Source organism: Lytechinus variegatus, chromosome 16 (genome assembly GCF_018143015.1).
Source record: "Lytechinus variegatus isolate NC3 chromosome 16, Lvar_3.0, whole genome shotgun sequence".
NCBI classification, from domain to species: domain Eukaryota; kingdom Metazoa; phylum Echinodermata; class Echinoidea; order Temnopleuroida; family Toxopneustidae; genus Lytechinus; species Lytechinus variegatus.
Window position 1 is genome coordinate 24,442,251 of NC_054755.1, and position 16,726 is coordinate 24,458,976.

A 16,726-nucleotide genomic window follows, 5' to 3' on the forward strand; every position below is an offset into this window, starting at 1 on the left:
ACCTTGAAAATAAAGGGGGATGAAGAATAATAAGGGGAATTTATAGGAAGAGATAATGAAGAAGAGTATCAAAGAGAGGCCTTGATCGTGGGTGACACATCATTTGCTCCGGCGACAATTGCTCCGGGCTTTATTTCGTCTTAGATACATGTAAGGTTAGCGTTCGGGTTGCAGTAGGGTTTTGTGTTAGGTTTATAGGGTAGGGTATACACTCTAAAAAAACATATTGGGTAAAAGTGCTCCATTAAAGGGGAAGTTCACCCTGAAGAAAACTTTGCTGTAAAAATAGCAGAAAAAATAGTAAAAAATATTGGTGAAGGTTTGAGGAAAATCCGTTAAAGAGTAAGAAAGTTATTAGAGTTCAAAGTTTTGGATTTGTGACGTCATAAACGAGCAGCTGTCCCATGTGTTATGTAATATAAATGCATGAATTTCAAATTTTGTATGGTTCCCGATGACTTAATTTTGTTTTCTTTTCATGATCGGGTGTGAAATGATTTGTCTATTGATATACATAGGGTAGAGTGAAAACCATTTTCAATTTTTTGAGAAAATGACATCTCATTGATTTTTTTTACCATTCGCTTTGTAGGAATGCTGCTCGCATATGACGTCACAAATCAAATAATTGAAATTCTAATAACTTTTTAATCATTTGATGAATTTTTCTCAAAACTTCGGCAATATTTTTTATTATTTTTGTGCTATTTTTACAATAAACTTTTTGTCAGGGTGAACTTCCCCTTTAAGGTAATTTTCATGTGTCCAACCAACATTGGGCATTTCTTTGGGGCATCTTTATTTATCCAGTGTGATGAAAAGTTTCCACATTCTAAAGTCATTGCTGCTTGTTTTTTAACCGTACTGGACAATATGCTTCCCGCAAAATACTGCCCCAAATTGGTTGGACACATAATTACCCTCGTGGTGGTAAAAATTTACCCAATATTTTTTACAGTGTAGTGTTAAAACCAGGATTAAAGCAAACTGTCTTTTCGATTAATGTGTGGAATTTGCAGGGGATCAATAATTGTCACCGGAGCAAATGTCATGGAACCTGGGCCCGGTGCAGAAAGAGTTGCGTTTAAACGCAAGCCAAAAAAAATCAATCGCAAGTCCAAAATGCGCGCTGTTGGTTGGTTGAAAATCAAGTTGCGCCTAACTTTTAGAGTTGCGATTGATTGCAACTCTTTCTGCAACGGGCCCCAGCAGATCGTGTATGACATTAACTCCTTTTTTATGAAAGTACTCTGGATTTGCCACTTGAGCAATGTATATTATAATCATATGATTTCGATTTCATGATTTTATGCCTATTGACTGTCGCATCTTTAATTGCTTTGATGTATAAAATTAACACTTAAATATCATTTTATTCTTTCTCTGCTCTACAAATGATATATGCATTGATCTTTTTTAAGCGGGTGATGAGCGATTTGTATTTTCGTTTCAAGTTAGTAACTCTTGGCAACGCCTGATAAAATTAACATCACACATGACACTTTGCGGAATGATCTGTTCTGAGGCAAGACCAGGAGCTCGGCGCCAGGATGTTATGATGGGGGTGGGGGCGGGGCAGGATTTACGAATAAATGACCTCAATTTTTTCCCGCAATTAAATGACAGGCACAACAGAAGGTAGCACGTCTAGGGGAGCTTTTCATGTTATGACTCGTCGAACAAGTTAAAGTTTATCCGACGGTTGCCATCGCAACAGTGCTTTTTAGCCAATCAAAATCAAGAAAATTATTCAGATCTGACCATTTGTCGGACATGAAATGTTGATGAAACCCTTCCCTGGCTCCTTTTTACTCTTCTTTCTTCCCCTTTAACTTCTTGAGTAATCATAGGTCAACCCCCCCCCCCCTCCTGCCTATCTGATATTAGAGTACCTACATAAAGATACTCTATCTGATATTATCATATAGCGCCACCACTGTTCATACTGACGGTGGCGACAAAAAAGTACTGACCTGTATGAATAATTATTTCTTCAATGATCAGTTCAGGTCAATTGTCTAGCCAATGTCCTTGCTTCTTTCAAATAAATGTGATCAAAACAGAGCATTTGTATAAAATTCTGCAGTGTATTCGCTAGTTTACAGGATCAAATAAAGCCAATGGTATAAGTGCTGGAAAAAATATAATAATAATGATAATCATAACAGCAATTCAGCTGATCTTTTTATCCTGAATAAATATTTCTAATAAATAAAATAAATAGATGAATAAATAAATTAATTAATTAATCAATTAATTAATTAATTAATAAATAAATAAATGAATGAATGAATGAATGCATGAATGAATGAATGAATGAATGAATGAATGAATGAATGAATGAATGAATGAATGAATGAATGAATAAATAAATAAATAAATAAATAAATGAATGAATGAATGACTAAATAAATAAATAACACCCACCAAAATACTCCCAGTGAGAAACGGTTGAACTAATGTACCAAATTGAACTTTTTTCTGAGTGTACATGCATTTGTATAGGAGGCGCGAGTCGGTAGATCGTGGGTTTCGGATTCCGGTGACCCGGGTTCGATTCCCAATTGTGCGCTAGCTTTGGTAAGGCATTTATCCTCATTACCAGGTCCCTCGGGGAGAACCTTAAGCCGTTGGTCCCCTGGATGCTTGTTCACAGGCATTCGTGCTTTCATAGCAGTCAGGTAAAAAAAACCCTCGGTATAACATCTACACTTTATTCATTCAAGGCTGTTTTGAAGAGAAATACACTGTTAAAATATAATACCTAAAACCTCTGTGTGTTATGTACCAACCGATATTACACCCCCCCCCCCCGCACTTGCACTTTAACTTTTATCAATATGATTATAACTTCCTCATTTTAATTTTTCTTTCCCTATCTACTTTTTTGTAATATTCCTATCATTTTGTGCAATAAAAGATTAGTCTCTTTTATTGCACTGTTTGTCTGATTTTCCTTCCCCTTTCCTTTTGAGGCCTTTATCATTTTCAAGCTCTAAGCTTAAGATGAAGGTCTCCCACATTTCAAATGTATTATGTCATTGTGTATATATACAATTTTTTTCTGCTATTTGTTTCAATAATAAAAAAAAATCAGGTATAAATGTATTTCAATTCGATTATTGGATTGTATATATGCATTATGTTATTAATTGTGTCATTTGCTTATTGTTATGTTCTGCTAAGAAAAATGATTATATACTTTTGTTATTGGAATGTGGAAACAAATAAATAAAATCAAATCAAATACATGTATCTTACGAACAGCTTTATGAAACACCCACCCCGGGGTAAATTTTGAAGATGCAGTGCCCCTCCCTTCTCGATCTGACATTTCCAACATAGCTAGAGGGTGAAGCGCCAAAACTGAGAAATTAAATTGAAAGTTTGAGCAATAAAATTCGCATGCCTGTAGTATGCCTTTGAAAAAATGAAGAAGAAATATAAATGAAATGGAAAGTTAATTAAAGCTTAGCTTTGAAAATAAATGAAATCAAACGATATCAGAGAAATTACCCATTGCTTAATTTTATTACCGATGAGATCGAGTTTTCAACCTTTACAATGCTGTAAAACTGCATAAGGTCGTGAAAGATTTATAAAAAAAAAACCTGGGAGTAGAATGCACTACCCCAGAGAGTTTTTAGAAGTGATTCTAAGAATAGGACAGAGGACCAATTACTCTCACTCACCAAGTCTAACAAAGGAACATTCATCATGATCATATTTTTTATTATGATCATTCGCATCATACCATCTAACTGTCAACATACCAGCCATGCAGCCGAGATTCCACGAATGATCACGAATGGGTTAGCCCGTTCCCACTGTCGTATACGATCAGTTACGATTGGGTTCTCAGAGCTGATCGCGATCATTTTTGAGCATTCCAAAATGTCTATTACAATCAAAATTTACCCCCACGACCGACCTCAAGATCAAATAAGACCTGACACGATCTCAGCACGATCTCTATACGATTACTCCCCGATTTAGACCACGGTTTCAATCTTGGTGTGCACCGTGATAGTGGGACAGTGGGGATTGGGTATTACTAAATCCGACAGAGTGACATGAATGTGAACTTTCTCTCCGATATCAATTACATCCACCAGAGATTATCTTGCGAAATTGGTTTTCCCCTCGACTTCACCAAATAATACCCCGCTTTTGGAGAAAGTTGTTTTGAGCCCCGTTTCCCCCCCCCCCCCCCCTCTCCCCCTCTCTCTTCCCATCTCGCTTTCTCTCTCTTTATAAGCTCCTGCAGATGACGTTTCTCTTATTTCTTTTTTTTATTTCACGATCGATCATTCTCCTTTATATAATTCACATTTCAGCATTCCGTCTCTTTGAACACTTTGGTAATAAACTTTAAAGGCCAAGTCCACCCCAGAAAAATGTTGATTTTAATAAATAGAGAAAAATCAAACTAGCCTAAGGTTGAAAATTTCATCAATATTGGATGTAAAATAAGAAAGTTATGACATTTTAAATGTTTGCTTATTTTTCAGAAAACAGTGATATGCACAACTCAGTGACATATACAAATGAGATGGTAGATGATGTCCATCCCTCACTATTTCTTTTGTTCTTTATTGTTTAAATTATACAATATTTCATTTTTTTTTAAGATTTGACGATAAGGACCAACTTGACTGAACCATATAGTATTAAACAATGCTAATTTCACATGTTCATGGAGGAATTAATCGTTGTTTCTCTGGACGATGAGGAGAAAATTTTAATATTTCATATTTTAAATATTAAAATACAAAAGAAATAGTGTGTGGATGACATCATCAGTCTTTTCATTTGCATATCGACCAGTATGTGCATAATTATAACTGTTTTATGAATTATTAAAATGTCATAACTTTCTTATTAAAATGTCATAACTTTCCTATTTTACATTCGATTTCGATGAAATTTTCGGTATTATTCTTGTTTGATTTTTCTCTTTTTATTCAAATCAACTTTTTGTTGGTGGTGGACTTTTCCTTTAAATCAAATGCAAGGAACGTTGAATCAAATATGAAAGAGACATGTTTCATTGCATATATTATTTTCGTATATCGTCTAATGTTCTACTTGATTAATATTTTCTTTCTATTTTTATCAATAATTTCTTATAAGAAAACACTATTGAATCCGGCCAAGAAATAAAAGTAGGGGGATATCATGCGTTTTCATGAAATTTTGATGAAATCATCAAATGTTCTGGGACTCCCCCCGAAAGAGCCAAGGTCATTACTCGCGTGCGAGATACCAGATGTTAAATATGATAACATATCAAACATTCGTGTGGTTTTCCTCCCGTTTCATGTTAGAGTGACTTTTCTCAGTAACATTGTTCAAATGTCATTAGGTGGTCCTTTGGCCCTCGTCCAAAATAAAAAATGTCAATTGATGATATCCTGCATTTTGACAGATTTTTCGTCATTTTATCGATTAATCATTCTTACCAGACACAGTTGAATGGGGGTCCCCTTTCATGTTTCATGTTGGTAATTTAGCAGAGCATGCAATTTATCAAAATGTGCCGCAAACGATTTGTCAACCCCTCCTCCAAACAGAAAACTAGTCATGTTAGTGGCGATCATATTCAAAATTGAATTCATGACTTCCGGTCTAAACTATTATGGAAGCTTCTTTTTTCCTCCTCCTCCTCTTCTTCTTTTTTTTTTCTTTTTCTTTTTCTTTTTCTTCCTCTTCTTCTTCTCCTTTTTTTTCTTCTTCTTCCTCTTCTTCTTCTTTTTCTTCTTCCTCTTCCTCTTCTTCGTCGTCTTCTTTTTCTTCTTCTTCCTCTTCTTCTTTTTTCCCTTCTTCTTCTTCTTCTTCCTCTTCTTATTCTACATTGCATTCCCCTTGTTTGTTCTTGAATCTAGAATCGACATATATAATCAAAAGTTCACATTTTCCAGTCATCACCTCTCGACCGCCCCAATCCCCCCCCCCCCCGCAACACCACCCTCAGGCTCTCCTTCTTTCTACGACTTTCTTTTCTCCCCCCCCCCTCTTTATTTGTCTCTCTCTCTCTCTCCCCCCCCCCCCTTTATTTCACTCTCATTCGCTATATTTCTTTGTCTGTCTGCCTGTCTCTTCTCCAAATAATTTTACCGGGGAGGGGGGGGGGGGTACTCAGATTTGGAAAAGGTAGGGATGAGCGGCCCAAAAAACCTAAAACCATACCCTAAAGCATGTTAAGAACTGAAGTTGCTATGAAATCAGCGGTTTAGTATCAAGATGGCCCTCGATCTGCAAACGGATGTGCTTGGGAACTGGAATTTAAATAGAGATGGGTTATTTTGAGAACTTATGCCTATAAAAGGAGGGGCTTAGGAACGGGGGATAACGGGTTGATCAATCAAATGTTGAAATAATTGGAAATGTTTGGAAAGCATGAAAAGGGGTCTTCAGGACCGCACAAACCGATATGCTGCCATCATACTTGAGCCCCCCCCCCCCCCCCGGTAAGGAACATCCAATTCCCACCTAAGAAATTCATCCCTGACAAGAACATAACCTAGCACTTGACTAAAATCAAAACATTCTTCTGTCTGCGACCTTCCTGCGATCCGGGTCAAAGTCGCGGAGTCCCTGGGCATAACATAACAAAGGGAAACACGTTGATTGCTTGCCAAGAAACTTCCCCGGATCAAAATGACTTTTAAAGTGGTCTTATAACTTTGTAAGATATGGAGAACATGTACATACCACTATAGCTATACCCTCCTCTAAAGTGGTTTTAAATATGGAGAGAAATCGCGTCAAATTGAACTTGAAGAATGCCTTTATAAAGTGATCAGATGGGTTTCCCCCAAATAGTGTAAATACAAAAGGAATATTAGATACATTTCTCACAAAATTCAAGGTCAAAGAAAAGGGGGAAAGGGGTTTCATCGTTCCCCATTTCACTTGCATTGAGCGTGCATTAAGTCTCAACCCCCCCCCCATGCCGCGTCCGACGGCCGGTACGCCATCGCTGACCTATACACTCACTTTAAAATTTTTGGGTAAAATGCTTTGTGTCCAACCAACATTGGGCATTACTTTGTGGCATTTTTTTTTTATCCAGTGTGATGAAAATTTTGCCCATTCTAAAATAATTGCTGCTTTTGGACAATTTTGGGTAAAATACTGCCAACAATTGGTTGATCGATACATTATTACCCTCGTGCTGGTTAGAATTTTACCCAATATTTTTTTTTATTGTTGACAATCGATTTAAAAGTCAATAAAATGAAGCATTTTACTCAGACGTGGGACCGGACTCGCGGTGTACTTCAGTCTTTATTCGGTATTTACGGAGCCTTTAGAGTGCCATCGACTTGACGACTTGGCGAGATACGTTATCTTACCATGTCGACATAATAACCTTATTATGTCGACATGGCAAAATACGGTATCTTGCCAAGTTGACTTATAAAAAGTTGTATGTCAACATGGCGAGATATTTTATCTTGCCAAGTTGATTTATAAAGAGTTATATGTCAAGTTGGCGAGATATTTGGACTCGTCGGGCCTTGGACACTTCATATCTTGCCGTGTCGACATGTAATGTTTTATAAGTCGACCTCGCAAGATAAAATATCTCGCCATGTCGACATATAACTTTCTGTAAGTCGACTTGTCTAGATACCGTATCTCGACATGTCAACATAAGGTTATTATGTAAACATGGCAAGATAAAGTATCTCGCCAAGTCGTCAAGTCAATGGCATTTTAAAGGCTCCGTATGTATTACATACATGAAGTCTAAATATCCATTCAACAAAACATCAGAGACCCCAGACTAAAAAGTAGCTATTTTGGTCGGCATAACAGGTGCTTTCTTGCCTTAATTTTTCCCAAAGGTGCACATTGAACTTGTCGCTTCGGGTGATGGATGTTGGGGAATGTTTAGAAAAAAGGCCCCTAAAAATTGTTGCACCTGGTTATGTTGTAGCTTCCCTGCCTCCCATGACTTTTTCTTCTCTCTCTCCTTTTTTCCGCTTAGCATCTCTCCATCCTTCTCATAAATCTTTCATTGTCACCATTTTCACTTTTACAACCCCCTCTCTTTAATCCCCTCCCCCTCCTTTCATTCATTTTTCTCTCTCCCTCCCCCTCTCTCTCTCCCTCGCATCTTTTGGTAAATGTAAATCCCTCAACTCAATTTTTCACATTAGAAATACATCATTTTTATAATCACCTAAAACTGAAAGCAGAAGGAGGTATTCTTAGGAATAAATTTTATGTACATTGAAATGCTTTAATGACATATTAACATTTGCCTTGAAGATCTGTACTCATTTATAGACCTCATGTCTGTTATTGATAAAACCCATAATAAAGCTAATAAGCCCAATTCTTCTTTTCAGCAAGCAAGTCAGCAAAAAAAGGAGCAAAAATCTGTGATTTTTTTTTTTTAATCAAAATGAATCAAAAGGTGTAAATGAGGAAACATTTGTATGAAAAGACTCATTACGAACTTCGGAACTGTGATTGTTGTCATTTGCGTAGAACAGGTGACTTGGTATGCACACAACATTATTTTGGGCAAATGAAGTTTGTCACAAAAATTATTTTGCAAATCATTGATAAGAGGTTAAACCCAAAACTTGTGGTTCATTCCCATGCTGAACACATAATACAGCTAACGAAACTACCCTTGAAATATGACATTGTCTAACTTTCAATGAGTACATTATGTAGAAAGTTGCCAATTAGTCTATATCTGCCAAGTCTGCTTTCCATATGGTATAATCTTACTTTGTCTACAACCACATTGTCTGCAACTTCTGAAGGTTTCCATGGCGAGGAAGAATAGTGTCGTAGGTTTCACGGTACACCACGTATCTTTCTTGGGCAAGCGTTGGTCCTGAAAAGGACCACCCATTCTCGACGTTTTGACAAGTGGGTTCTTGTCATCTTAAGGAGATTCTCCTGAAGACGACAAGAACACACATGCAGGAGACATTCTCCTGAAGACGACAAGAACACACTTATCGAAACGTAAAGACTGGGTGGTCCTTTTCAGGACCAACACTTGCCCAACAAAGATACATGGTGTACCGTGAAACCTACTACACTAACCACGCTGTCTACTAACCATTTGGGCCAATTATCAATTTTTGTCAAATTTTCAGTTAGGCTATACCCATTTTGTCTCATATCCACTGGCTCTAACACCACTTACATGTAGTTCATGGTTGGATGAACTATTCAAGAACCAAAGTTTCATTTGACAGAGCAAAAAAATAATACAGAGTAAAGCAAAAAAAGCAGATGAAATGGAAATTAGACCAATTGGGCATTAGACAAAATAAGAAATGGACTACAAAGCAATGTGTAAGTACATGTATAGTGTAGACTAAATGGCGATTAGACCAGATGGGCTTGGTTAATGTGGCATTTAGACTATCTAAAAAGTAGACTAACTGCTGGTAGACCATGTACGTGAATAGACCAAAAATAACAGGGCACTGTTTCACAAAGACTTGGTATACTAACAAATGCACAAAATCTATAACAAACTTTCTCTCAGCAAAGCAGAATGAAGGATTTCAGTAGCTTATAACTGGCATTTCAAGTTTGTTATCATAACAAGTTTTATGAAACGGGGCCCAGATGATCTTCACCACGCACTTGTTTGTTACATCCGAGGCTGATAATGACATGATCCCCAGGAGGCGTTTGGGTGACTAAATTGTCAACTAACTTGTCAATGTCACTGGCATTCTCACTTTTTGATTGACAAATGTAAGTAGCAATGGGGAGCGTTTCATGGAAGGACTTTGTGGATGTTTCATGATTCATGATTCATCCAAAAAGTCCTGTTTTATCTGTTTTAACAGTTACCATGGAGACCATCAGGGCTATCTTATAAAGAGTTACAACTGTTGTAACTTTGCCATTATGGCAACTACCATGGCAACATGGCTCAGCAGCCAATCAACATCAAGGTTACCATGGTAGTTGCCATAGTGACAAAGTTCCAACAGTTGTTATGAAACAGGCACCTGATTGTGACATATACATGTACATGTAACACCTAGTTAGTTTGAGATTAATAATTGTTTTGCTACTTGTATTATGCATACTTAGCATGAGTTTTAACTAATCTTTGGAAAGGTATTGAGTCACTGACTGCTCAAATACTACTAATTTATTCATTCTAGCAATTAAATCATGGCATTTTTGGATTTCCATAGATGTGGCTGATCTGAGAATAGGCCCTGATACACACATAAGCACCAGTAATCTCTCAATATCACCATAAATTTAACTCCCAAAATAGTGATTTTAAAAAAAGATGGAAATAGGCAGGACGTATTAGGAACTGCCTGCCTGACATCAAGGAAACGTATAATAATAATAATACATAACATTTATAAGATATCAGTTTTATACACACATTACTCAAATGAGAATCATCTTCATGATATTTTTTGTGGAAGTCATGAACGGAATATAATTAGCATCATCTTGCAGTTGTGCCGGATTTGATTTTAAATCAAAAGTATGGGAAGCCACCAGGGTCAACATCTTTTCTGCAATGTGTTTATTCATTCACACAGCTTACAAAACATGACGATGATACTCAAACAATCAAGTGTGCTACAATACACTTTCTTTCAGAAATGGGGTGTACAGTTCCTATATGAAGAATTATGCATTATGGGTTTCCAAAGGTGATACTGCTGAGATCGATCACATATCTTTGTCTGAGTGGGCCCAGATGATCTCAAACGTGCATCATTATGTTACCAGGCATACATTTCCATGCGATGCATCCACAATCAATTTCAGAGCTCAGACAACCAGCCCAGTGGCACATTTTTAACACCAATGCCAGCACTAAAACCGAACACCACACTTGATATCAAGAAGTAGGTTGTTCGATAAATCTATTTTCAACACCCAACACTAAACCGGTACTTGAAATCATCAAGTGGATTAAAATTGTCAATAATTATAACCATAGTGACAAGATTTGTTTGAATGAATCTATAAGCACCCAACAAATTATGTGAAATCATCAGGTGGATGATATATTCTGAATAATACTGCTGTACCTCGCTATATTGTCAAACTTCTTCTAAATCTTTACCAATACTGGAACAATTCAAATGAAATTTCAAAGCCCAAGTTATTCCATATCCTCATATATAACTACCCTCTGTACTCGATGGATACCGTCACTGTCGAGTAATTTTCAAAGTTCACCAATGAGATCATGCATTAAATATTATGTAACTGTGGCACATAACGCCACATAAATTTTTGTGAAACTGCCTCCTCTGATGGTGTATGTGTTATATCTTGTGAAAGGTGCTAAACAAATATCAGTTATTATCATTGTCTGAAGTTTAGGACATTTTTATGTCCATCATTCCGCAGTTCTGATCAAACACTGAGCAAGCCCGGTGAATTTAACATGTCCTGGAACTCTGGAAGCGCAATGTCCAGAATCACAATTGCAAGACATAGTGGAGCTGTGAACACTGAACATCCTTACAAGAGTTAACATCGAAGTCACAGGTTTGGTGATCGCTGGCATATGCCTTAAACCCGAATGTGAGAGCAGTATTGATCGAACAGATGGAAGGGTGTGGCTGCCTCACTTTCCTATGCGTTGAACCATCCACTCCTGCTGACATAGAGGGCAGCGGTTGTTCTGCTTGACCCAAAGCGACATGCAGCAGTTATGGAAGGAATGATTGCACTCGCCCCACACAACTGCATCAAAGAAAAAGAGAAGAAAGAACGGATGAAAATAAGAGAAAAACATGCAACATACCTAAAGCTCTATCGAACAAGACAAGGGAAATACATGTAAGTTGAAACTTTAAAAAAATTGAACGAAATATGGAGAGGACACACTCGCATATCCAGCATCAATTAAGACAAAGAAATGTATGGGCCCATGCACATGCATAATAGAGTAACTATTGTCCTGAGACACTTGGGCCCATGAAATGCTTTGTAGAATACAATGCTGGATATGCGCCTGGGTCACAAGGAAGCCGAGAAAGGGCTGGGGGGGGGATTCATCAGGTTGAACTTGACAAGGGAAATAAATGTAAGTTGAAACTTAATAAAAATTTGAATGAAATATGGAGGGGACACACTAGCGTATCCAGCATCAATTATTAAGACAAAGAAATGTAGGGCCAATGCACAAGCATAATAGAGACACTAAGTCTAATGTCCCCTGATAATTGGGCCCAAGAAATGCTTTGTAGAATCCAATGCTGGATATGCGCCTGGGACACGAGGAAAATGAGAAAGGGATGGGGGAAGGATTCATCAGGTACATGTAGATTGAAACGATAAAGTTGAAAAGGACTGGAAAAGGGATTGATACGGAGATGAAGAAATAAGAATTACATGGAGATACTTTGACACAGGGGAGGGGGGGAGGGCATGGCAAGAAAATTATTGGCAATTGGATGTGCATTTATAAAACAGTTTAACTTATAACCATGGAAATTTCCAGTAGTAGCTAATCAATATCATTTGATTTTTTTTTTTACATTTGCAGGCATGTACATATATGATAGTGCGTGAATTATTAAAACAATATTGATTGTTTGATTGATCTCAAATTGCAATTGATTACAACTTTCCTGCAAATGGCCCTTCTTTAACATTTAATATGCACATTGCATTCAGCAGCTCAATTCATAAGATAGCACTTGAGAAAATCCAGAGGGCGACATTGCACTTTCAAGTATGATAGATATGAAAATTAACCAAATATTCTGGACATTGCTTTGAAAAGGACAGAATTAGAATAAAACAAACCCAATTATATTTCAAAACCAAATTAATACATCTCTATTTCAACTACATGTAATTATCAACAAGTTTCCATTTACATAATGTTTCATTACCTATTCCTGCAAAGCATGAAGATAAATCAAGAAAAAATATCAAAGAATGGTTTCATAGAATTGGTCTACCTGGTAATAAAATCCTTAAAGGGATGGTCCAGGCTGAAAAAATCTACATAGAGTAGAATTCACTGAGCAAAATGCCGAAAATTTCATCAAAATCTGATGACAAACAATAAAGTTAATGAAGTTTGAAGTTTAGCAATATTTTGTGAAAAAAGTTGCCATGAATATTCATTAGGTGTGCTGATGATGTCACATCCCCACTTTCCGTTTTCTTATGTTATTACCAAAAATCATAATTTTTTCATTATTTCATACTTGTGTGAATAATATGTCTCCCTTATCATGAAATGAGTTGCAGCAATAAATATTCAATGCACTAAATCAGTTGTCAATCCAATTTTTCTAGTTCTTGGAGGACAAAATTTGAATAAACCCTATTTCATATAATAAAATACAAAAGAACAAGTTGGGATGTGACATCATCAGCCCACCCAATGAATATTCATGATTACTGTTTTCACAAAATATTGCTAAACTTTAAAGTTCAATAACTTTGTTATTTGTTATCCAATTTTGACAAAATTTTTGGCATTTTGCTCAGTGAATTCTACTCTATTAAGCTATAAATACTTTCAGCCCGGACCATCCCATTAACAGCTTCCTTACATGTATCAGCACAACCCCTACATAAAAATGGGATGAAATTAAAACTTAAAATTAAAGAAAATAAATTATGAAACATAGTACTTTGCAAATGAAAAAGCAATACCAAATATCTCACAAGTTACATTTGAATTTCTGTCACAGTCACTCTCCTATTCAACAAACATTGTTAACATGATTTTGATTAAATTATACAAGAAGAGTAATTTTGCTCTTTCTATTCACATCAACTTCAGGTTAAGGTGGACTGCACTTGGTCTTTACGTTCGAATATGACTGATTGACTTACCGACACACTCTTCTTGTTTGTTTTCTGTTTGACATCTTAGACAGGCATCTGAAAGAAAATAATTACGCATGTTTATTGTGAGGTGTTGCAAACTACATGTAAGTTTGCTGGAAATGGAATACTCATAGTCATAATACTAGATACATGCAGAACAATTAAATACATGTAAATGAAAACTTGGCATATACGTTTTAGACTCAAGCACGTGCATACAGGAATATCAGACATAACTGAAGAGAATACTGCCTTTCTCATCAAAATCCCTGGATCATAATCTAGTAAGGAGAATGAAGAGACATGAAGCACAATGATCAGTGGCATACGAATGAGAGGGGCTTGGGGGCACTTAATTGCCCCTCCCCCCTAAAAATATAAAAATCATAACCATGAAAAAAAAGAGACAAATTCACGACCACATTTGACAAAACGAGTGGAATGCCTCTGGCCGTCTCACCTGCATCACGCGATTCCACATAGCAGCATTGCTGACTTTGAAAACTACTATAACTCGCACAAGATGTTCAGTGATACTTGGTTACTCTCATTTCCACGTTTTATGAACTAGACCAATACAATTGCACAGGATATTCAGTGATAATTTATTACTCTTATGTCCAAGTTTCAAAAGTCAGATCAATAAACTTGCAAAGTTATGATGGTAATTCAACAGATACCCCCATTATGGCCAAAGTTCATTGACCTTTGACCTTGGTCGCGTGACCTAAAATGCGCACAGGATGTTCAGTGATACTTGATTACTCTTATGTCCAAGTTTTATGAACTACAGACCAACATACTTTCAAAGTTATGATGGTAATTCAACAAATACCCCCAATTCGGCCAAAGTTTGACCCTAAATGACCTTTGACCTTGATCATGTGACCTGAAACTTGCACAGGATGTTCAGTGATACTTGATTACTATTACATGTATGTCCAAGTTTCATGAATCAGATCCAAAAACCTTTAAAGTTTTTATTGTAATTCAATAGATACCCCCAAATCGGCCAAAGTTCATTGACCCCAAATGACCTTTGACCTTGGTCATGTGACGTGAAACTCATGCAGGATGTTTGGTGATACTTGATTAACCTTATGTCCAAGTTTAATGACCTAGGTCCATATATTTTCTAAGTTATGATGACATTTCAAAAACTTAACCTCAGGTTAAGATTTTGATGTTGATTCCCCCAACATGGTCTAAGTTCATTGACCCTAAATGACCTTTGACCTTGGTCATGTGACATGAAACTCTAATAGGATGTTCAGTAATACTTGATTAACCTTATGGCCAAGTTTCATGAACTAGGTCCATATACTTTCTAAGTTATGATGTCATTTCAAAAACTTAACCTCAGGTTAAGATTTGATGTTGACGCCGCCGTCGGAAAAGCGGCGCCTATAGTCTCACTCTGCTACGCAGGTGAGACAAAAAGAAGAGGAAAGAAAAGAGAGAAGGGCATGAAGGGTGAAATATATTATTTTCTGAATATTCTTTTTGTAAAAATCCATAGAAATATCGGATCTTTGTAATAAGTGTCAAAATCATTGCTCACTCCAACTCGCTTCGCTCACTCTCAACTTTATGAATTTTGTCCGATATGCCACATCCAACGCGTACATCTGGCCCCCTCAAAATTTTTGGCTCATAATAGGGATTACGCCACCGACAATCATTGTTTATTTCAAAGACAAAGTGAAAGTGACTGGCCTGCGTTTATTCCAACCAAGATTGCATAAAATTTATGCTTAATAACATGTATAGATCTAAATAATCTAATTGATACTCTCACTTTCAGTAGAGGCGCACGGCCTATATGGGAGACTCTCTCCAATAAGGGAGACAATCTTCCATATTGGTCACTTGCTTTGCAAAAGAACAAAAGAAACAACACCAACAAAAGTATGATTTTTTTCCACCCAAACGTTTGTCCCACCGAGGTCAGAAGCCCCTTTGTTTTGTGTGTGGATGACAACAAAAATCCTTATAAAAACAAAAGTAAACAGTGAATTTTTAAAGTAGACGGTGAAAAGGGGTAATATTTCATGAGGAATCTGCTTATCACATTTTTATTTGCCGCCAAGGTAATCCTTTTTAAGCAAATGTAAACAAAGAAAATTGGTCTCCAAAACTGGAGACTGTCTCTGAAATTGGATACCAAAATTCTTTATGAAAGTCTCTGATATTGGAGATATCTCTCTCATGCCATGGGAGACAGTCTCCAATATTGGCCATGCGCCTCTACTGACTTTCTCAGCTCACCCTCCTCAGTCAGTCTCACAAAAAATTGAAAATATCAATTATCATATTTCTTTATTTACAATTTAGATTGTCATCATTGTGGGCATTCAGAAAGACGACACCTACCCATGACTTGAACCCTGCAAATTGCACAAGTATCGCATTCCACATCCCAACTCCACATCGCCACAATGTTCCATTTCTTCAAGGAAAATAGTCTCTGGCTCTGGTCAGTACTTTTGGGGTTCGCCGCCGTCCCAGTCCCGGCTACCGCTGGCGTTCCTGATGGACCGAGGCCCGTAGATCCCCCGCAGCCAACTTCCGGATTTGCGGCAGGTCGAGGTATCGACATCTTACTCGTCGTTTCTTTAAATTCACATGAAAAAAAATAAGTAGAGCGGTGAATATGCACTTAAGTCGACTTATTGATGATGTTTCATGGACTTGATCACTTCAATTACCGTTCACAATCAAGAAAATACGTTTTAAAGTCCTTGTTTTCGTCTCGACTTTCTCAAACTCCTATAATTTAATTATCGATGAGGGCGCGCACCTATCTATAATGGTGCCGATCGGTTTTAAAGACTTGAATTTTATTTATATATTTTGCTTGATTTTCATATTTTTTTGAGATCATTTTTTTCCAAAA

General features: G+C 36.9%; 1 protein-coding gene across 1 annotated transcript; it reads right to left on the reverse strand.

The window, feature by feature from the left end:
• Positions 1–8,226: 8,226 nt before the first annotated feature.
• Positions 8,227–16,626, reverse strand: LOC121429700 (RING-box protein 2-like). The gene is made up of 4 exons (XM_041626868.1): positions 16,539–16,626; positions 16,204–16,443; positions 13,837–13,884; positions 8,227–11,721 (listed from the first exon to the last, which is right to left on the reverse strand). Exons 2-4 carry the CDS (start codon positions 16,427–16,429, stop codon positions 11,603–11,605), a joined length of 393 nt encoding a protein of 130 aa, XP_041482802.1. The 5' UTR covers positions 16,430–16,443; positions 16,539–16,626; the 3' UTR covers positions 8,227–11,602.
• Positions 16,627–16,726: the final 100 nt, after the last annotated feature.